General features: G+C 33.9%; 1 protein-coding gene across 1 annotated transcript in view; it reads right to left on the bottom strand.

Moving 5' to 3' along the window:
* Nucleotides 1–24,039, bottom strand: part of LOC106469508 (tyrosine-protein kinase transmembrane receptor ROR2-like) — a 103,376-nt gene that overhangs the window by 23,423 nt on the left and 55,914 nt on the right. The window contains exon 2 of the mRNA XM_013930007.2: nucleotides 8,538–8,640. Coding sequence (XP_013785461.2) covers nucleotides 8,538–8,640 — 103 coding nt within the window. The remainder of the gene's footprint in view (nucleotides 1–8,537; nucleotides 8,641–24,039) is intronic.

Raw genomic sequence — 24,039 nt, 5'->3', positions numbered from 1 at the left:
CCTCAGATTGTGAGTCGAGCGCCTTATCCACCTGGCCATGCCGGGCACATTTAGTCATATGTGGTGGTCGTTTTAAACACAATTTATGCCATGCAAAACCCGGAACTAAAAAACCTTACAGCAAACCGAAAGGAAAACTATATCAATCAGTATGATCACAGTTTAATTAAATAAATTGATACAGAATTAACAGTTTTCTTTTTCTTCACGAAATAATTTTTTTTAATTACACACTATTTCAAGAGCTCATTATTAGATGTTAAAATGAATATCTAATTATGTGGTGAAAAGAATCTTGTTAACTCTGGTCGTTTATTTGTTTAAACAATCCATGTACAGAAACGTATTCTTGTTAACACAATTTCACATACTGCGCGCTGTACACTATGACGGATCGAATCCGGATTTTAGCGCTTTACCTCCGTAAACTTACCGCTGATCCACCTAAGGACGTGCCCCCCTCCAGTGGCACAGCGACATGTCTGCGGACTTACAACGCTAGAATTTGGGTTTCGATCCCCGTGGTGGGCAGAGCACAGATAGCCCATTGTGTAGCTTTGTGCTAAATTACAAACAAACAACCCTAAGAACGTGCAGAAGTGACATTGAAAAGAAAATGTCGGTTTTGATTGTTGTTAAGCATAAAGCTCCACAAGGAGCTATATGTGTTAGAACCAGCACAGGGATCGAACCCCGGTTTTAGCGCTATAAGCTCTTAAGCTTGCCGCTGAACTACCCGGGAGCGTGATTATTTATGAAATCTAGTGTTATCTAGTGTTATGCATGTGTGATCTAACTTTTGGGATCTAATTTTTGGGATCAAAACCTGGCGCCGAACATGCTAGCCCTTTTACTCTTAGAAACATTATAAAGCAACGGTCAATTGCACTATTCGTTGGTAAAGAAAATAGTATGAGTTGGCGGAAGGTTTTGCAGAGCGATTGCCTTCCCTGTGAGAGATGGCAGAAGAAAGACTTAGTAGCTCTGCCACGAACTAACTAACAGTTTTGTTGTTTTTCGAATATACATTTAGCCTAAACATCCATTGATATTATTCTATTCTTTCATCTAACGCGATGTAGAATGGACTAAGTGATCAATCAGGTCAAAGACCACAGGTTCGGATTGAGATGTTCCCAATACTGAGCTACCGACAAGAAGGAAGTCAAACAGTCAATTGTTCCAGTCGCTTACACAGCTACTCGTAGGTTGACTGTCACCTCCATAACTCGCCCACAGACGAAAGTGCAAAGCGTATTCAGTAGTATACAGCGTGCTCGAATCTGATCTACAACCCGGCATACTAATCGTTAAGCTACGTCCAGCCCACAGTGTAGAAAAGGGCTTGTGTTACGCGTTTATTTTTATTTTCTTTATAACTTACTAGCTTCATCTGTTTACCACTGACTTTTTATACCCATAACATTTATCAAACAAAAAATGAATAAGGACCTAATTAGATATTCTAGGTACGATTTCATCTGAAGTGTTATAAACAAGTACTGAAACTAAAGTTTGAAAACACGTGTTCAAGAGAAAATTAATTGTGCCGGGAAACTGACTCACATATCCTCAAATATAGAAGTGGTTACGCCTCAAAAGCTTCGATGTTGGAACCGCAATAGTTAATGTGTTAAGACATAGATGCGCAGTTTACACCTGAAAACATTATTCATTGAACTACATGGGAAAGACATTTACACTGTAGTTTGAAAAGTTAAGAACAAGATCTAGAAAATGAGAAATACTTCTTTAATTATCTCTCAAGAATAAAAGTGAAGTTAATTGAAGAGGATATTCATTTTAAGGTGCATATCACAATACAAAAAATCTATTTAAATTATATTATTTTCCTCTTTACGCAAATTCTTATGTATTTTGCCATGAAACACTAGTTGCAATATCTTGAAATCTGACGCGCCTTAACTTGAATGATCATATATACTGTATTTTGAAGTTGAGTTCGATATAAAGATCTCCGCTGTGAACGTATACAAGTCTTTTCTTACAGAAGCTGATTTTAAATGTTCGTATAAAGGGAAAATAGCAAACATTATTAAGAATTGCTCGTATATCATTAAAGGTCTGCTTTACAATAGATAATGTATGTTTGTTTGTTCTGAATTTCGCGCACAATTACTCGATGGCTATCTGCGCTAGCCGTACCTAACTTATCAGTGACAGACTATAGGGAAGAGAGCTAGTCAGCACCACCCACAGCCAACTCTTAGGTTACACTTTTACCAACGACCAGTGGGATTGACCGTCACATTATAACGCCCCCACGGCTGAAAGGGCGAGCATGTTCGGTGATGGGGATTCGTATCCGCGAATCGCAGATTGAAAGTCGAGCGCCCTAACCACCAGGTCATGCCAGACCCTGGATAGTGTAACAATCTTTATTCATCTGTGGTGATTTGAAGACGAAATTTGGAACTTCTTAGCACAAATTTTCTTCTGGTCATACAGTTTAGGCCAAAATGTTTGCACACTGTTCTATATTGGTGTTATTGTCTACATGGAATAGATATTGAGTAAATGCCCGAGTAGTAACAGAGAAGGTAACGTATGATCGGACAAACATGTACAAGTTATGCTGATCTGTATAAGCTGTTTTGAGCAATTGTTCATCAAAACACACATATACACCTGTTTTCTATAAAAGTGTGTTCTTCCGGTATAATCCTTTTCAAAACACTTTATTTAGATAATTTCTCTGTACTTGGTATAGAGTCACGCCTCGTCACGTGCCAGAAGTTATATGGAGTCAAATTGTTCGACTGTCCGGAAATGGTATGAAGCAAACGGACATTGTCAGAACAGTAGGGTACAACCCAGTGCACTGTATTCAGAATCCTAAGACGTCATCGGACTACAGGAAACACTGTTCTAGGAAAGTCTACTGGTAGACGCTAAAAAGCTACTACCCAAGATGACCGTGTTTTGCTCAAGTTAACACGTCAAGATCGAAAGAACTCTTACAACACTTTACGACAGGAATGACATGAACACATTCATTCCAGGATATCCAGAAGAAGAGTAAATAGAAGAGTGACCAAACAATGTTATTTTACAAGCAGGGCTATCTGCAAACCGATATTAACCAGAATTCACCGCTGTCACCGTATTACTTGGGTAAGACAGTATGCCAGCTTATAGCTAGGACAATGGTGACATGTCATATTTTCAGATGGGTCCTGTTTCCACCTTGCTAAAGCTGATGGTAGGATTCGTGTTCGTTGTTGTCCAGAGAACAGATGAGGGAAGTCTGTCTTTCCCACAGGGAATACACAGGAGGTGGTGCAGTACATGTTTGGCAGCTATTCATCTTTGGGGAAAATTGCTCTTTATATCCTTCAGGCATCACGTGGAGACGATATTTCTACCATATGCTACAGCAAGGTTTGGCAATAACTTTGTATTCCAGGGAGAATGACAATGCTGCTGCCCACACTCCGCGTATTATACAGCGTTATCTCGAGCAGGGGGACGTTACAAGATTGCTTTAGCCAGACAATTCTCAGATTGTAATCCCAATGAGAACTGTTGGGCAGAACTGAGCCGGAAAACTGCTAACCACAACCCTAAACCAGCTATTTTAGCTGAGTTGCAGTGCTTTCTAGTGGCAAGTTGGGATGAAATCACGGTTGATTACATCAATAACCTCATCGACAGCATGCCACGTCATTTTGCGGAAGTTATTAGCGTACGAAGGGGACCAACCAAGCACTGAATATTTAATACGAATTGATATAAAGTTATAGACACTGTTTATAGTCATTTGATGTCATATTATATCATTTTATATGTTTTGGTAAGGTTTTGTTGTAGGTGTTTCATAAAATTGCTTGCTTTTCTAATAAGTGTTCATGATATCCATATAAGCTGTCTCATTATACAAATTACATACGTAAATGTGTAACATAACATGAATTTTTCAGTTTGACAGTGCTAAGAGTATTTGTATTCCATCTTAATAATAATGATCTTACTTGTTACAAAATATGAAAAACTTTTGGTCAAGACTGTAGAAGAAGAATATACTAAAACGTGGACGCAACTGTGAAAGAGAGCTAAGTGTGAAATTTTATTGGTGTTCTGTTTTGATCCTTTTATTAATGTTACTGATTTAAATTCCATTTTTATATATTGTAAATTGTTTTAAGTTTCAATTTCTACTGTGTTCATTCTAATTTTTAAATTCTTGAAATTTATATTATGGTTTAATATATATATATATATATACAGCAGTTGTAGGTATAGAAGAACGTAAGACCTGGATCTCATTCCTATCCTGAGTAAATCAACGTCTTGAAGCAACAGTACATTGAAATGTTAAACGCGACTGAAGCAGAGACTTCTATGTTACTGTAAAGTTTATTTGATGATATAGTTAGCAAAATAGAGATTTCCATAATTTACCAATTTCAGTTCCTTGATTCGTGAAGAGTTTCAAGGTGATCATGTGAATGAATACGAAAGGCTTCTTTTACATGATGAATTTTCTAGTATACAGCTTGTTGAAGAAGAGAAACATGATTTCAGTGAAACTGATGGGCCGAAGTTGTGACATATACAGCTGTGGTAGAAGCACTAGCTTTCGTATGTCTGGTTTGATTTTGGTGTTATTTGGTTTTGCTCTGAAAGATTTTCGTCTGTTTCAACAGTGTATGATTCAATTCAATTTCAGTTGGTTTTGTACACCATGGGCCATGTGGATGGTTTGATGATGATGAGTTTCTACCCATGGATGGAACAAGTTATGAATTTCAGGGTAATGTTTTTTTACACCATGGGCCATGTGGATGGTTTGATGACGATGAGTTTCTACCCATGGATGGAACAAGTTATGAATTTCAGGGTAATGTTTTTTTATACCATGGGCCATGTGGATGGTTTGATGACGATGAGTTTCTACCCATGGATGGAACAAGCTACGAATTTCAGGGTAATGTTTTTTACACCATGGGCCATGTGGATGGTTTGATGACGATGAGTTTCTACCCATGGATGGAACAATCTACGAATTTCAGGGTAATGTTTTTTTACACCATGGGCCATGTGGATGGTTTGATGACGATGAGTTTCTACCCATGGATGGAACAATCTATGAATTTCAGGGTAATGTTTTTTTACACCATGGGCTATGTGGATGGTTTGATGATGATGAGTTTCTACCCATGGATGGAACAAGCTACGAATTTCAGGGTAATGTTCTGAAGTTATACTAATTTCTTGATTCTGAGGAAGGTGTTTTAACTAGTAAGTAATTATTGATGAACAGCGTCTTTTAATCTCCGTGAAATACGTTTTGCTGTGACGTTCTTGATAGCAAGGGATTGATAAGGAAAATTATTGAACTTTTCTTCTAGAAGTAATTAACTTTCTAAAGGTCGTATTAACAGACACATAAGAAGTTAGTTAAATAAATCATCAAGTGCACAAAATGAAACAATTAGTCGGAAGGACGATGTTCAGATTCTATAAGATAGGTTAACTTGTTCATCGTATATGAGAAACTCAATATTGGTTATTGAATTAATAACCGTCGTTAAAAGTTATCGTATAGATTGTCTGATTCTGTTTAATTGGGAAATGTGACTAATTTGATAAATCTGACCCTGTAAGCCGTTGGGCCTTAATAGTTTCAATCGCTAAAAAAATATAGTTATCTATATCTCTTATCGCTGTTAGAAATAGTAAAGCTACGCGTTATTAATTTCAACAAAGAAATATAAAGTTACCAATGGAAAACTTTGTGTTACTTTATTTTCAGAACTTCCAGTATTGTTAGCTATATTCACCATACAGCAATCCTAATTGGCCAACAAATGATTATATCCCGCGCAAAATAAAAGGATCGGTGATTTCAGTATGTAAATATGTAGACGAAAAGTACTTGTGACAAAATGAAGAGTAGAATGCAAAATATATTCAATAAACAAAAAACCACTTATTATACATTTACCAATCAGTTGTTTGTTTTATTGTCAAACGCAAAGCTACACAATGGGCCATCTGTGCTGTGCCCATCACGGGTATCGAAACTTGGTTTTTAGCATTATAAGCCTCCAGAGTTACCACTAAGCCACTGGAAGGGACTACATTTCACAAGTCGGCTAGAAATACAATCACCACGACGTTGAACAGGGGGGGGAACGAACTGATTTAGAAATAATACAAGTTAATCGTGAACTGAAGAAGGTGAAGAAGAAACTTAAGATACAGAAGAAACTGGTCAATACAACGACATTAGCACACTGGCTGAGGTCAGTACTTTACCCTTTGAAAGTTGGAACAAAACTGTACATCCATAGCTTAGCCAACTAGCTCAAGTGACCTGGTCATTTGCACCACCTCCCCACCCACCTGTTACAACTGTACACCACCACCATGGAAGGATACTACTTTATACAAGTGATCCAGGTGATAGTTAAGACTGGTATGACCATATAATCTACATCCTTAAGAAAGATTTTCACATATCTGTAACCAGTGTTCATGTTCCCACAACACATGCGTTATTAATTATAGGAAGGCAAAGGTATGATACGCACGTGTAACAACTGTTGGAGTATACAATCTGTGTGCATAACAAACGTTTCCAACTGTCACGATCATTTTGTAACATTTGAGAATATGTACGTGTGATCCATAGCCATATCTCGGTATGTTTTACACCAGCAAATTCTTAATTTCTTGTTTTTTTTTCTCACACTGATTAGTTTACAAATAACACAAACGACAGTTTGAGAAACAAATATTGAGTAAAATCCAATATATTGTAACCGTATACGGTAAAATCAAGTTTTTAAGGTTTCATATACTAAAGAAGAGTTGAACTATAACATTGTACTCCGCTTGTTCGTGACATATTTAATAGTGTAATATACGTTACAGACACGTGAATATGACAACATCACAACTTAGGTTATTTACCGAAGAGACCAACAAAATGGTTTCATTTCGAGGGCACGCCTCTAACGACCATCGGAGTATATATGTACACTAATTCGACGTCGGTTGGCGACTGCTTGTCGCCAACCTCGAACTGGGGTATTTAAAAAAAAGAAGTCCGTTTGCTTCACATACAAGCAAGTGTGAATAATTAACATAACGGTTAGGGTTCAAGCTGTGGATGAAACGAGAAGGATCCGTCAGTTTAGCGCCTACTAGTGTCATTATTATTATTATTTTGTCCTTAGTAAATCAAAATCCTGCCCTAATCAATGGGGATGGGGATTAAAACACAAGTACACTGGTGAATGCGCGTTCATTAACAGATCTTTTAAACGTAGAATACGCGCTTTTTTTTTATTGTTTTGGTGTTTATGAACAACATAACAAAGTTTTGGCCAATAGAAATATATCTTTACTCCGAATTTTAACGATTGCACATGTTAATAGTTTTGTTTTTAATGATCCTTGTCTAAAAATATAATTAAATGCAGAATGCTAAATTTTTTATGCGTATTTCGCGATTAATAAATTCAACAAATACTTTGATATTTGTTGCCCTCGCTCTTCCTTGGGAGGGTCTTTTGTACCGAAACTATTACACATTGTTTGCAGATATCTGAAGTATATTTAAACAGACAGCTATTTTGTATTGGGCGTCGACTTGATAAAAACCTGAAAGTTCTGAGCATCTGAGCCCGCTTTCCTTCCTTAAAAGCTTCGTGCACTAAATTATATGTCTTACCCGTTTACATCTAAGATAAAATGCGAGTGAGAAATCCGAGACTGAATGAAAGGTTCGGTAATAATCATACACATTCACGTCCCTATTCACGTGCGAATCCTTTGTTGGAGAGTACGGACTTGCCTACGCAAGCGGGAATACTTCCACACAGTGTAATTAATTTCAACAACGTTTCATATCATTTTCGCGCACAAAACCTGTAAACATCCCAAAACTTCATTCCAGATGTCTGAGCACTCTGGAAAATCCACGAGAAATAACGAAACAGTGTATGCAAGTATACCTTAAAAGCCAAAACAAAGTTTGTCTTTAAGTTCAAAAACAACTCTAGCAAAGTGTTCCTTATCTTTTCTCTAATTGGTTTTATATAAACATAAACAAAGTTAGTAATATGAGTAAAATAACTTTGACTTATTATTATACACTTTTTTTTTACTTTCTGTTAGAAGTTCTTATTAATAATTAATACTGATGTTTGAGAATTAAGAATCACAGTTGTGTTATTGTTGGGCAGTTTTAAGAAAACATTTATAGTTACAGTTTCTAGACTGATACTATATACAGTGTGTTCTTTTAATCCACTTTAACTTTGAGTTGTTTGAAAAGTATATTTACATTTCTTATACAGTGACTGTATTATATCAAGTTGCAGAAGCATGTCAGTAGAATGTCTACGTCATATAAGATTGTTAGATTCTTAAAATCTAAAGCACAGTTTTATTAAACGTATAAATCTATTTCAGACTATTCAGTTAAACATTTTTGTCGGCAGAGTTATAATAATAAGTTATATCCAAAATTATGCTTTATTTTTCTTTTTTTTATATATACTCACCCAATCGCATCTCTGGATTCGTCATCTTCACTAGCGACCTCTATGTCACTGACATCCTCATACAGGGAGATTGATGGCAATATCACATGATCGTGACGTGTGGCTAAGGGAGAGATAATACACACAATAAGAAAAAACTGACAGGTATACTTGTATTGAATTAAATATATATATATATATATATATATATATATTTATCAGACTAGAACAACGCCCTCTAATTTTTCTGTTATTGACTGTTCATAAGGGCTAGAAAATGCCCAGACAGAAAAATATCCCACAGTAACGAAACAAACAGCAATCAAGGATTCACGAGAACTGAAAACCTCTAATATCCGACTCTAACTGACAACTGTGTCAATGATATATATTTTACTATATCCGATGTTTAGTTACGATGCACTTGGGTGTTCAAGTAGAGATATTTTGTAAAATTTAATACAAGTTTAACAAACGCTAGTACCATGTGTTTTGCCGTGGATGTTTGTATTAATCTTTACGACGTAGTTTATTGTCCACTAACAGTCTTTTTGCTTTCTTTACTAAACTATATTTGCAGATTGTATATCGTGATTAAATATACATCTCTGTGGTTGTTTTTCTAAGAGATCATTAAGCAAACGTTAGAACGTTTACTTCCAGATGGTGGTCTTAGCACGAAGCTTACAGATATGCCATTACCAAAGTAAGTGATATGTTTTTTATTAATATGGGCTTTGTTGATTTATTCCAGTTGCAAGCTTCCTATTTCAACCAAAAGTATTCAAGTAGTTTCTTGTCGTTCTTAAACAGATGATATTTTAACAAATTGGAAATTTATATATTTTGGTTCCTTTTACAAAAATGTATGTTAACACGGAAGGGTAACCAAGTGTTTATTTTAACCTATCCTGGCTTAACGTTTTTAGTCCTTGACACGGGATGTAGGTGGTCAGGGTAACGAAGAAACTGGCTTACGTAGGAGATATAAAGTATTTGAAACCAACTCAAAACACTGACAGATCCTTCTAACAAGTCCTGTACAAAGGTTGAATGGTGTTATACTACACAGATGTGGCTTAGCATAGAGGAGTCTTTGTAAGTTGACATATTAAACTTTAGTCTAACAGTGAATTACAGAAATAGTAATCGAACACGAAGGTAGCGATGAATTCTGACGTGTAAAGATGTTTAAACTAAAGTTCTAATAATGGTTAGGGTGGTTATAGTCTATAATTACAAGACGAAAATTCGTCTGATTAATAGGAGCTTTCATACAGGTCTGCGCTTGTGGAATTAATGGATATTACAGGCTTACGAACTCATTAAAGAAGATTGATTTCTTTCACGTAACATCCTTTCTTCGAGCGTTGAAGGATTTGCGTTGTACGTAAAAAGAAGTTGAAACAGTGCTCAACATCGTCAATAAAAATTCTCAATTACATCATTCCCGATGAGAGAGAAAAAACAGGATTAACACGTCATTCTAAAAATTCCTTATAAAAATCAATCAATAAATACCAACCACAGCCCCACCCTAATCGTTCAGACCATTTTATAAACCTGATAATTTAACTGTTAGTTTGTTTTATTCTTTCTTCGTACTTTAACATACGTATGTGTTTATGCACAATCTGTCTGCCTATTTATATACTTTGTATTTGTGGCAGTCACACTAAAATAAACAATACACACTAGTTGTACATCCGCAGGGTCCCCAAAAGTGTTCTGTTTCAAGAGTAAAGCCAAAATTGAGAGTAACAAATATGGAGTTCATATGTCATGCTGTGTTGTAGCCTACAGAGTGCCTAATTCTTCTCGTGATTCATGGCATGCGCACGTTTGACTAACGTCACGACAATACAAATTGCAAAGTTAAGCCTCCCTTATGAAACGTCATTTTAGTGTATACTGACTGACTGACAGACAACGCACTACTATACAGTGGTGGGAATGGTTAAAACAGGTGACCCTTCAGGCGGCCTCAGGCCCTCTTTCGGGGTAAAAACATTAGGCGGCGTGTTACAGCTAAACGAACGGGCTTATCAGGAGTTTCTTGTTCTTACATTTAGTATTTCACCTGTCTGGAGAGTCAGTACCAAGACAGAGAATAAATAAGAGTTTACACGCTCAGTGGGTTTAAACATCTACGATTAACGTTACTGATCTATACAATAAAACGAAAAACACATTTATCACAATTAATATTCAACGCCTTAGTACACACAGTTTAACGTGGAGAATAAGTAACCAGGTCTTATTTGTCGTTAATGCTGCGTAGAATATTTTACAACACCTATCCTGCTGTGTGATCAAATTTTATCTAAAAAGGTTCAAACGGAAACCTTAAATTACAAATAATAAAAACAGAAAACAGGCGTAAATAGGCAATTTCATCGATCAAATTAATTTCAAAATACTGTATAAAACCCCGTAATTAGTGGGCAAAATACAAAGTTATTAAAATAGTGGTCAAACAGCAACTCACCCCTTCACTCATTATCATTAAATTAATTTCTGTTCTACGCTATACATAACAGTAACAAGAAACAGTTACTACAACCACTAATTAACATCTGTTTATGAAGTATACAGTATTACACATTAAGTGGATAGTATCTTAAATGCATAACCTTCACAAAAAGCGGAAATTAGTAAAATTTGGGTTGGAGTAAGAAATAATAGTTCTGTTTCGCGGACTTGAAAGTTGTACGTGTACCGAATAATCAAATGTACTAATACAGATGGAGACTTTAATGATATAAGTAATTTGAGGTTTCACTACATTCACGCATATAACGTTTGCTAGGAAAGAAAGATATTTTAGAACTGAAAACTGTATTTTACACAAGTCTAAATTATAAGTTAGAATAGCACAGGCTATCCGTGAAAATTACATTTTATGTAATGTTATAGAATTACAATAATATTTTCGGCTGAAAATACATTTCCCAAATGCATCATTAAAACAGTCATGTTAGATATGAAGTTTTAATAACAGACATTCAAGAAGATTAAACCTAAAACTCGTTAAACACACACATCCAGGAACACGTGATTCAGCTGACCTCTAACGTTGGTACACTTGAATACAGCTTACTGAATGCAGAAGTTAAGCCTAAATTTACTGAACTTATCTCTTATAATAGAATTTAGTTGAAATAAACTAAAATACAGAAGTCAGAAGCCCTTTTATTTAGAAAATCAGGAGTCCAAAAATATTTTTTATTAGAAAACAAAGTGTCCGGGTGTATTTTTGCTAGTGAACTTGGAGTTCAAGACTATTTTTATTAAAATCCAGGGGTCAAAGAGTGTCTTTATTAGAAAAACAGCAACTCAACAATATTTTTACTGAAAATCAAGAGTCACAGACTTTTTTGTTATAGAACAGGGATCCAAGAGACTCTTTATTAAAGAACCAGGAGCCCAAGAGTATTTTTTATATAAAAATCAGGAGCCCGGAAGACTTTTTTTTTTTATTAGAGAACCACAAGTCCAAGAGTCTCCCTATTAAAAAAATTAACGAGAACCTGAAATATAATTAAAGTCTAGGTTTTTTTTTAGTAGAAAGTTGGTAGGTAAAACGAGCAGGAAAATAAAACCCTTAGTCTCAGAACACTGGTAGTCCAAGAAAAAGAAAAGTTTAAATATCAGTAAGAAATACCTTAAGAAAATTTTAAGCTGACTTAAAAAACTTGCAATCAACATGCTTTAGACTTTTTAAAATTTGTAAGGTTTTAACAAAACTTTTTCGGAGCTTCATTTCAGCTGATTACTTATAGAAAATTCATACTGAAATTTAACCTTGAAGAAAGCTATGTTGTATGTATAAGAATATTTATCAATTCAGTAGGAAATTAGAATAAATTCTCTTTTAATATAAAAATCAAAATAATCTACATAAAAATACAGAATATTGATACAGGATTCCTACTAAGTACTTAAATACTATAAATGTAAGATAAAACAGTACTTGGATTGAGCTTACTACATATTAAAGTTTATTTTTAATTTTTAGATATGAATTTTATTTGTATTTAGTATATATTACTTACTATATAAGCCATTATTTATTTATTTGTATGAACAGAGATGAAACAAAACTGCTTAAAGTTCCGATGTAAATACTAAAAGAACGAGAGTATATTACTCTGAAAAAAAATAGAGATGTTGGTTCACAAAACATCCTGTTAAAGTCGCTTTACAAATCCCAAGCGAGATTGTTTATACGAAGGAGTCGTTTCGAAACGCACAAAAGCGGAAGGAAGTAATCTCCGATGATAATCACTTCCGAAAAGGAACCAGGGAGTCTTTAAACTCCTTTATCGTCCGTCCGTGTCTGTATGATGTCAGTCCTCCAGGTTCCTTACAGCAAAGAATAAGAAGAACGAGGATGATGATATTTTTTTCGTACGGGTAGTCTTATGGAAATTATTATGGATTTTTTCGTAAGAATATAAAACTTAAAATTGCTTCCTTTTCACGTACTGAAATATACGATCTCGTTTCTTGGGGTAGAATGAAATAATTAGATACACAGCTCGAGATTCGTTTCAGCATGCGTTTGTGGCATTATTGTGGGCAAAAAGTGTCTATATAAAATCCAAAATAACCAAAGGGTTTTGTGCTGAAACTGGTGTACTGTGCACTCATAATGTGAAACAAAGTAACTAATGTCGATTAAATAGACATAATGGACTAGCACTTCATTATCTATAGTCCTATGTATGTTTAACTGTTTACCTCTGTTGTATATGTTGCATTGATTTTACTCGTACATGGCAGAATAGCTTTAGCTTAAATCTATTGTATACATATTCTTTAACACTATTGTTCCACTGTTTGCACGTGTTGTGTCAGCGTGTGTTTCTTTCTTCTTTCCTTTTGTTTTTCTTCGTTAGCTCAACATAGAAACTTTTGTGTAGTATAACGACGAAGATGTCTCTCTGGCAGCCACTCTGATATCATTTGATGTTTCAAACATTGAAGATGTTTCTACTTACACACCAAAGCATTTCAGGAAGTTTAACGATCTCCAACTATTTATTGAGGTATAATATTTTACCATGTCTTTAACTCTTAAATTGCCGAGTTCTTTTTACGCCGTTCACTACTCGTGGTGTCCACATATTGCATGATATTGAATAATGCTGTACTTTTATGTGCTGCAACACTCAGTGTAAAGATTGACAACGAAAATATTGGGTGAAATCACCTATATTCTGTGAACAATACAAACTGAACTCCAGCACCGGGTGTGAATATCTGCAGTATTAATGGCATTTTTCTTTAATTTTTGTGTGTGGTTCATGTGTTATAATGGATCCTGTAAACAGCAAAGTCAGTCTTAAAAAAAGGTTTCTTTGTGTTGCTTTGCGGGAATATCTGAAACAAACAAACGAATGATATTTGCACAAAAAGTGTAATAATAACGTATTAGGAGTAAAACGACATTTGTGTAAGTTTTCACGTTTATGGAGTAAAATTATTAAGTAAAACAATATTTATTGTATTTTGAGACTAGGGACAGTCTCATTTTAAATATTAATTGTGTACTGTTAAACGTTGGCTATATTTCTTTATTACATATGTATAGTAATAACTACTCAAAAACATGATCATTTCACGATCTGTAGGTTGATCTCCTCTTTAACAAGTAATATATTCTGAGCATTCACATAAAATATCAAGTTTGTTGCGTAAGATCCACAAGATTGTATAAGGCTTATTTTTTTTTGGGGGGGGGGGTACAATCATCATGAAATTTTTCGTCAGCAGTCAATGAATGGTAAATGTTTACAATTAGCAGTAAACGATTTAGTCCGTTGCAAAAACTTTTCACCGAGATAAAGTCAGCAAGTAATAAATATCCAATCGAAGCCGATAAAATATTCAAATGTAGAGTAAATTGATCTAGTCACGGTAAATGATTCAATTGACAATAAAAGTTCCATTTGACCATATTAAAAAAAAAGTCCAGAAGATGGCAAAAATAGTAACTCAACAATAAGGGAGACCGTTTAATGGAAAAAGATCCGTAAATAATAAAATACCGTACCGGTAGAAAAAAATCCACTCGTCATTAAAAGATCATGTCAATGGTGAAAAATCCACACAGTATTATAAAATACATAGAACTGGCAGTAAAAGATGCAATCATTAAAAAGGATAAGTCTCGATCCTTCATAGATCTTTTTATAACTATTTTCTTTTGTGTCAAACGATTCCCTTTTCAACACACTTGTAAACTCTCAATGTTTAATTAAAGTAACAAAAAACTAAAGTTGCTGATAATTTTAACTTCTTAAGCATTTAACAAATGCATCTATTCGTTAGACCCTGTGGTATTAAATAGAGTATTTTAGACATTATTATAACTAGATTATGTATATAAATAAAGATATTTGTTTTTATAAACGACCACGGTACTCCCTCGTTAGACCCTGTGGTACTAAATAGAGTATTTTAGACGTTATTATAACTAGATTATGTATATAAATAAAGATATTTGTTTTTATAAACGACCACGGTACTCCAGAAATAATTTAATTAATTGAGCCAACGTTTCACTATAACAGCGCCATATAGATGGTTAATATCTCTACAAGGGTAAATTAATTATGTTGTCAACGTTTTAGTCAATGATAATCGATGAAATTCATAGACCACATCCTGTTTTTTTCTTACATTGATTTTAACGCTAAAATTCATGGCACGATTGCCGCAGTAGCACAATGTAGATAGCCCCTTGTATAGCTTTACATTTAAAGAAAGCAAATCAATACACATCACGATTTATTTATTTGCTTTTTCTAAAATATACAAACTTAGTTGTTCTTCGCACAGGATATTAGTTTTAAGTCAGAACAACACTCGCCCTATAACTGCCTGGACAGAACAACTTAATGCACAGTTCATCATACACAGGGGGGGGGGTATATAGTTCGATATAACACATTCTAATATAAGTGTCTTAGTCCACATCAATCGATTTAGCAAACTCACTGTGTAATGGTAAGAGCTCTTGGAAATAAGGTGTTCGCTTGTAAAGTATGGATAGACACATAAAACACTAGGGGAAGAAAAGACTCATCGAATGTAAAAGTACTACGTCAATAAAGATTTGTGGGATTACTAGAGATTGAACACAAATCCGGCTTGTATGTGTTCATTTTTCCACCTTCTAGCAAGAACTCTGATGGGTTAAGTATTACAAAAACAAATAATTTTCAATTGCACTGCAGTGTATTTTAGACATGCTACATCATAATCCAGTGACTTAATCTCTTAACAAACCCGGGAGAACTAAGGCTGGAAAGAAACAAATCAATATGCCTAACTTAACCCACCAGAATTAAGGTTTGAAAAATAATTAATAAATGTAAATGTCAAAGGTCAACGAAAGTTTTTAACATTCAAAGATCAATACTTAAAAATACTGTAACTGAAACACATAGAAAAAAACACGTACAAAATTAAAATTCTTCAAAAATAAAGGGATATGTATATATACACTCTTTATGAAATGAATCTAAGTTCAATATTTAGAAAAAAAACAGTGTATTTTTTATTTTCACAAATAATTTCATCAATATGTGGAATGGAATATCTTATGAAAAGAAAATATGACGCATATCAAGCCGAAAGATATATTTTTTAATTCATGCTGTATTTCTTTCGAAACGTTTTAATGTAATTAACGAAATTAATTGAATTGCTTCTATAAAAATTCGTGTCACTTTTTTTAAAGAAAAAAGAGCATTTTTCGTTTTTTAATCTATTTTTATTAAAATTGGTTTGCCAAAAACAATATGTAACTGATTTATTCAGTGTTAAACAAAAAATAATAATAAATAAGCAATTTTTGGTATAATGAAATAGTGGAACCAGGATAAGTTTTTAATTCCAATGCACCTGATTATTTGTTAGGCTGAAGCAAGCAAAAATCGTTATATTCAAATGTTTCAAATAAATATACAATGCTCTTTGGAGACCAAACACAGTTTCTATAGATTATTGTGTTTAATCAACAATTAATTAATGAATGTCGTAGCTATTACCGCTACAAATATATCACATGTTATTTAGCTAATAGATATTTATGTCTAAGGTTTTGGCATAAGATTTTTTTCAATGATAACAATTATCTTTATTACTGTTTATGCCTGCTTCCCAGTGGCTCAGCGGTAGATTGAGGGATTGTAACGCTAAAAATTGGGATTGAAAAATCGAGGGGGGGTCACGGTGCAGATAGCTTTCGATGCAGCTTTACGCTTAACATCAAACAAATATAGAATACTCTTCGTATGGTCTCGTGGTTAGGGCATTCGACTCGCAATCAGCAGGTCGCGGGATCGAAACTCATCACCAAACGTGCTAGTCCTTTCAGCCTTAGGGGCGTTATAATGTGACGGCCTTCCTTTTAGTCTATCACTTCGAAACTAAAGATGGCTAGTATAAACAGCTCTAGAAATTCAATCAAAACTTCTAAGTATAATAACAAAACTCGTTTGATGAATCTATGAATGTATTAATTGTTTATATTATTTCATGAACTACAGTTTTGGTAGCTACTTTACACACTATTTACACTATTATAAATACTAGAGATGTAGATGATAAGCTTTCTTTGTAATTTGTGAAGAGCTATCATGGAGTAGTTGGAGAGAATCGCAGCCACTGTTTGAAGTAAACATTCTATTTAGTAACAAAAACATCTGAGATAATAACTAACAAGAAATGGTGCCTTGTAGCTCGTATAATCCTAATTAACATTCATTACGTTAATCTTTCCTCCATGACAACGTGACTTTAAATTTTGGTATTTAGGTTGCTATAGCAACACAGATAGCGTTGATAATTCCTGGTGGTTGCTAGCGAAGGTTCATTTTATAAGCAAGTGTTTAAAAGAAATAAAATCCAAATGAAATATCGTCAATATATAGATATTTTAGTAGATGATGGGAGAATACGTTTAGTTGAAGCTTTACGCAACGTTATTGAAACGTCATCTTCCGCCATTTCACCGAACAGGTTGTTCATTATAAAATATCTTATTCACCACAGATATTCACAATGGTTCATAGAAGTCATAAGTATCTGACTTCTAATAAAGCTAAGATAACGAACTGGCTGCCCTAAAAGTAAAGAAAAAACAGACGTTTTGCTGTACTTTTTTACCCTTTAGGGCATTGACCGTAAAACAGGTTAACAGCTTATTTCGTTTTAATAAAATCACAAATGTGGTTTAAAAAATTTAATATCTTTGAGATCTATATAACTATACTTTAACGTGCTTTATTTATTTCACCTGAAATTGTCTTTGTTATTCTTCTTGTTTTATTTGAAAGCAAATGTTATTTTCTTCCTCGATTTTAAAGAAATCGTTCTTTAGTTAAAAAAAAGTGCTTAGATTTCTAGACTCTGACAACACATACAAACGAAGAGAGCACATTTCGTCCAAACAATTGAAGTGCCTAAGAAAGCCTGCGTGGGCAGAGGGGAGGGGGAGGTTAATCTAGGTTAGGTTTCAGGTTTTTTGTCAAATAGATAACTACATGGGCCACCGTCTGGAAGAGAAAAACAGTTCGAACGTACACCAAGACAAAGATTTTTCCGGAGTACTTTATAATGGCCCTCCTGACGAATATCCTACATTGTTATACGTGTATCAGCTAAATCCCACGCAACGTGTAAATAAACGTCATTTATCAGGTCTACGGTTAGCATTAGCAGGGGGTTGGAGTATATCTCGAATTCTAAATCTTATTTTCATAAAATGTACGATTGTTTGTGTTGTACTACTATTGGGTTATGAAATGCTTTTCAGACTTTAAACGTTTCTTATTACTTCAATAGAAGAAGGTGGTAAGCATTCATCAGTATAAATAAATCACAATGACCAGGGGTTGGAGCGTAGCTTTAACCCTAACCCTTCCATAAAGAAACAAAGACTGTTTGTTTTGTTGTAAAGCACAAAGCTAGACAATGGGCTATCAGTACTGTGCCCACCAAGAGTATCAAAACCAGATTTTTTGCGTTATAAACTTTTAGAATTACCAATAAGCCACTGAGAGGTTTGAAACACATAATTTATCTATAGATATATATTATTCTTTACAGAATTCTACACTAGATATGTGTACATAAATATTTTATTTTTGTAGATTGACCTTTTGTTAATTAAGTACAGAAATATTTAATACATGCACAATCTCAAGTCCGAGCATCGACATTTCAATTAGTTACTGATATTTTTAATTACTAGACAATAATTACTATAAGCCATGATAACTATTGATATTCGATCGCCAAAACTTGTAGTATTTTACTTAAAAACAATGCTAGTGATAAAATGACGATGAAACATAGGAATGTTTCACCAAAACAAGGACATCATTTCACGTGTGTCTGGTCGATGTTGTAATTTATGTATATACACATACTACTATCTCGTTGCTATCAATACTTAAGTTTCGAAGCGAATTCGAACTCATGTTCAAGAAAAATCAACAAAAACTCAACTTAATACCACAACTGGTATACAGTGGAATATTAGCATACGGGGTAGGTCGTCCGTCAAGAAATCAACAAAAACTGAACTTAATACCACAACTGGTATACAGTGGAATATTAGCATACGGGATAGGTCGTCCGTCAAGAAATCAACAAAACTGAACTTAATACCACAACTGGTATACAGTGGAATATTAGCATACGGGGTAGGTCGTCCGTCAAGAAATCAACAAAAACTCAACTTAATACCACAACTGGTATACAGTGGAATATTAGCATACGGGGTAGGTCGTCCGTCAGGATTACGTGACAAGGGCGAGATTTTCGTTAAATCTCAAAGAGACTGTGAACGTTTACAAGGGCAATCTAGACAATACTAATAACACTGTAAATAATAGTAAGGTTTAAATCAATATTTAATCTAGTGCCTCAGATGTGATGAAAGTGCTCCACACAAAGAAATATGTTATTCACAGTCAAAACGCTCAGTATTAAACAAAAGAAAGATTGTACGGCTGTGAGTACAAAGGGACTCTGTACCCTAACATGTCTGATATGCAAGAGTAATCTTATTGAGGACAAAGAAGAATTTCTAAGCATTTTGACCCATCATGTGACAAATTGAAACGTAATATTTTGTTTTCACTAAATTATCATGTAAGAAGAACCAATTTCAACATGATTCCTGTTTTATATAATAAAGGAACAAGATATATAAACCAATTTCAACATGATTCCTGTTTTATATAATAAAGGAACAAGATATATAAACCAATATCAACATGATTCCTGTTTTATATAATAAAGGAACAAGATATATAAACCAATATCAACATGATTCCTGTTTTATATAATAAAGGAACAAGATATATAAACCAATTTCAACAAGATTCCTGTTTTATATAATAAAGGAACAAGATATATAAACCAATTTCAACAAGATTCCTGTTTTATATAATAAAGGAACAAGATATATAAACCAATATCAACATGATTCCTGTTTTCTATAATAAAGGAACAAGATATATAATGATACTAAAGCTAACTGTGAAATGCAAAAATTAAAACCCTCAATAGTACTTCAGTAATTCGAAGTCTTTTGTTTTGTTTTAAATATTTCGATTGGTTTGTAGAGTTACGCTTAATTGATGATCGGTGAAAAGCAAATATTTTTAATTTTAGCTAAAATCTGACTATCTGAAACCTTTTAAAAATACTGGATTCGGTGAATTTTGGGGGGAAAACGAAACCTTTTCAAAATACCGAATTTTGAAGTAATTTTTGGGTGACACTTTAACACTCAACAACTTTTTAATTTTACAGCAGATATTAAGACTTGATATTTAAAATATAAAAGGCTTAAACACACTCTCATAACTGCTTAAAATGTTCAGTTTTTTTACACTTTACTTTTTTTTCTAAAATCTTTATGCAAATCTATAGCTTTTATTGGACTTTTATTTCAGTTTTAAACATCCAGCACAATCTCGCTAAATAATTACTTAGTCTTGCCTTTCTTGTTCTCTAAAAACAATATTTTTGTACGGTTACTTGGTAGTTACAAGTGTTAGAAACATAATCTCCAGCAGCTGTAAAGTTATATTGAATACAAAGGAGCCATTATAAAATTCAGTTTGCAGCAACAAAATTAATTGAATAAAGTAGTCTATTTATAACATTGGACTGAGCGAGAAGTCAAGCAGAGTGTGACCTTCTCAACTCACTTTCCATATGTATTTATGTTTGCTTTTGTTGAGAGAACTCTTCACCACAAAAATTTATGCAAGTTGTGTCATTTACGAAACATTGGATATCATCATAAACGTTCTCATTAACACATGACCTTCTGTTTCTGCGTTAATTGAACAGATAGTAACACGTCCCAAAAACTTCGTGAATAGGTTTTGAAAATTTTAGGAATAGAGTTCCGTGAATCATCTCTTTTTTAAATCTTAATATAATTTTGAATTGATCTAGATGGATGTTTACAAATAGTCCAAAAGGTAGCAGCACCTGTAGGTTGAGGGAATAGTTTTACTTCGAAAGCAGAAAGCTGATGCTACAAAAATAGTTTTTCTTTAAGCGTTATATTCGCGTTACCTTTACAAAAACAGTCAAATGCAACTTATCATAACATCATATTTTTAGGTGTTTTTCGAAGGATATCTAAAAACATTTAAACTTTAGTTAGAGACCTATAAACTGTTAAAAACATTTGTGAGGCTGGTTTAGACTATTTTAATGGGACCACAGGCGAAGATTTATTAAGTTAACTTTCTGGTTGTAGAAGATAGAGTTTAAAGTTTGAAGACACATTAGATTGCCTGTACATGAGCTCTTTCAGCAGGCTCCGCTGTTTGGATTTTCTTTCAAACGAAACGGAGCACATTAACTGTTGTCATTACCGAACTTACTCTCTTCCTTTTATCGAACATTTGCTTGACAGAGTCACGCAACGCTGTTCGTTCTGTAAGCATAAGGTTGTTTCAGTTTTTCTTGTTGCTAACCAAAACGAGTCGCGTGCCGAGAACAATTTAATGTTTTTCAAGAACATCGTATTTATACTACCTAGTTAATCTTCCAGATGTGTTAGTGGTGAAACCAGATTATTCACAAATATATCACATAGTAAAATTACTCACTCAGCCAAACGAATACCCTTTCCTGCGTAAAGATCCACAACTCCACATTAAAACTAACTCGGTAACATAAAAGCACAGATTTACATTAAATACACCTCGCACATATATGTTTACGTAAGTAAGTATTTATTGCTTGATTCAAAAAGTGAATAAATTATACGACACCTTTTACCTTACATAGCGTTAAATTTAATATTTATCTAAGTGTTTCAGGTTATGTTAATACACGTCCGTCCAACGCTTATCTTGTTAACATGAACCTACAGGTTCGAGTTAAAGAAAACTAATATATAAACATGAATCACGCTAACTTCTCATCAATGTACCGGACCGAAAATGGCAGGGAAAGCTAAGCCTATAAATATATATTTATTCAGGGCAACTTATTAACATATTTTTAATTCATTGCAAAATCCTACTGTCTTTATACAAAGCTTTAATTAAATCTATTTCATACAACAGAAATTCGTGGATAAATATGAAAGTACTATCACTCTATTATTGCTATATTAGGTCGTCAAGAAATTAATGTCGCTTTTTTTTAGATGAAAAAAACCCGAACAACTAAATTGTCGTCATTCTTATCGATGATGCTTTTCCATCCTACAATCGGGTAATTAATGCCCTGATTAAAGAAATCACTCGGCTATGAAGCCAAAAAACATGTCGATGTCCTCTTTAACACCTTCCACATTTGCATATGTTTTCTCATTAAGATGGTGTTCCAGCGAACGAAAAAGATGGTAATCTGATGGTGCCAAACCTGGAGAATATGGTGGGTGGGGGAAACCAACTCCATAATCTTGTGTTGCGTCAAACATGCCACATGTGGACGTGCATTGTTGTGGAGAAGAAGAACCCCATTACCGATTGACGAGTGAAGAGCGTTTCTGATGAAGGGCTTGATTTAAACGTTCCAGTTGCCGACTATAGATCTCCGCATTGACAGTTCGTTGTGGATTGAGAAGTTCGAAATGAGTTACTCTTTTGATGCCCCACCAATTGAAAGCATTACTTTCTGAGGATGGAGTCCAGGTTTGGGGTCTGAAGTGGTTTTTGTCTAGGACTGAGCCATTATTTTTGGCATTTAATATTCACATAGAGAATCCATTTTTTCATCACCGATGACAATTCTGTCCAAAAATGGTTCACACACATTACATGCCAGAAGAGACGAAGCAACGTTCACACGTTGGAAACTATGATCATCAGAGAGTTCGTGAGGCACCCAAACACCTTCTTTATGGAGTTTTCCCATATTCCTTAGATGTTTACTTATTGTTTCATGAGGGACATGCGATTTCAGGGCCATTTCACGAGTGTGTGTTGCCTTGGGTTAGACTCATCATTCACAATATTAATCAATTTCTTTTCTGTTCTAACTTTCTAACGATACTATCCACACAGTTCATTAGGTGTTTTTATTGATGTATCACTATTTCATAAATTGAAAACAATTATTTATCTGCCGATATATTGAATATATTATATAGTTACTCAGTCTTTAAGTCAATAACAAGATAACCGGTATAGCCAAACTGTATGTCAATAACTAGTGGGACACAATTGTAAGCCTTTTGTCAAGTAATCAGTGGGGCTAAACTGTATTTCCGTAACGAATTAACCAATGGGTTCCAACTGTAAGTCAGTAACCAAGTAATTTGTGGGGCACATCTGTATATCAGTAACCAAATAACCAGTGGAGTCTAACTCTAAGTCAGTGGCCAGGTAGACAGTGAAACTAAATTGTATGTCTGTCAATATTCCAAACTGTAAATAACTAATTAGATGATCAATAATCCAAACTGTAAATAACTAATTAGATGATCAATAATCCAAACTGTAAATAACTAATCAGAATATCAATAATCCAAACTATAAATAATTAATCAGAATATCAATAATCCAAACTATAAATAATTAATCAGATGATTAATAATCCAAACTGTAAATAATTAATCAGATGATCAATAAACCAAACTGTAGATAATTAATCAGATGATCAATAAACCAAACTGTAAATAATTAATCAGATGATCAATAGTCCAAACTGTAAATAATTAATCAGATGATCAATAGTCCAAACTGTAAATAATTAATCAGATGATCAATAGTCCAAACTGTAAATAATTAATCAGATGATCAATAGTCCAAACTGTAAATAATTAATCAGATGATCAATAGTCCAAACTGTAAATCAAATCAAGTACTTACTTATATCAAAGTGTAATCATCAAAACATAACAAATGAGTTATAATTATCTCTAACCAGATAACCAGAGAATCTGAACTGTGAATAAGTAAACTGGTAACTTGTAACTGTAAACTTTAGCTCACTAACGAGATGACCAGTAAACTTCAGCTGA

This window comes from Limulus polyphemus, unplaced genomic scaffold (assembly GCF_000517525.1).
Source record: "Limulus polyphemus unplaced genomic scaffold, Limulus_polyphemus-2.1.2 Scaffold3520, whole genome shotgun sequence".
In the NCBI taxonomy this organism is placed as follows: Eukaryota; Metazoa; Arthropoda; class Merostomata; order Xiphosura; family Limulidae; genus Limulus; species Limulus polyphemus.
The sequence above is the reverse complement of the archived record's forward strand: the minus strand, read 5'-3'. Positions and strand labels throughout refer to the sequence as shown.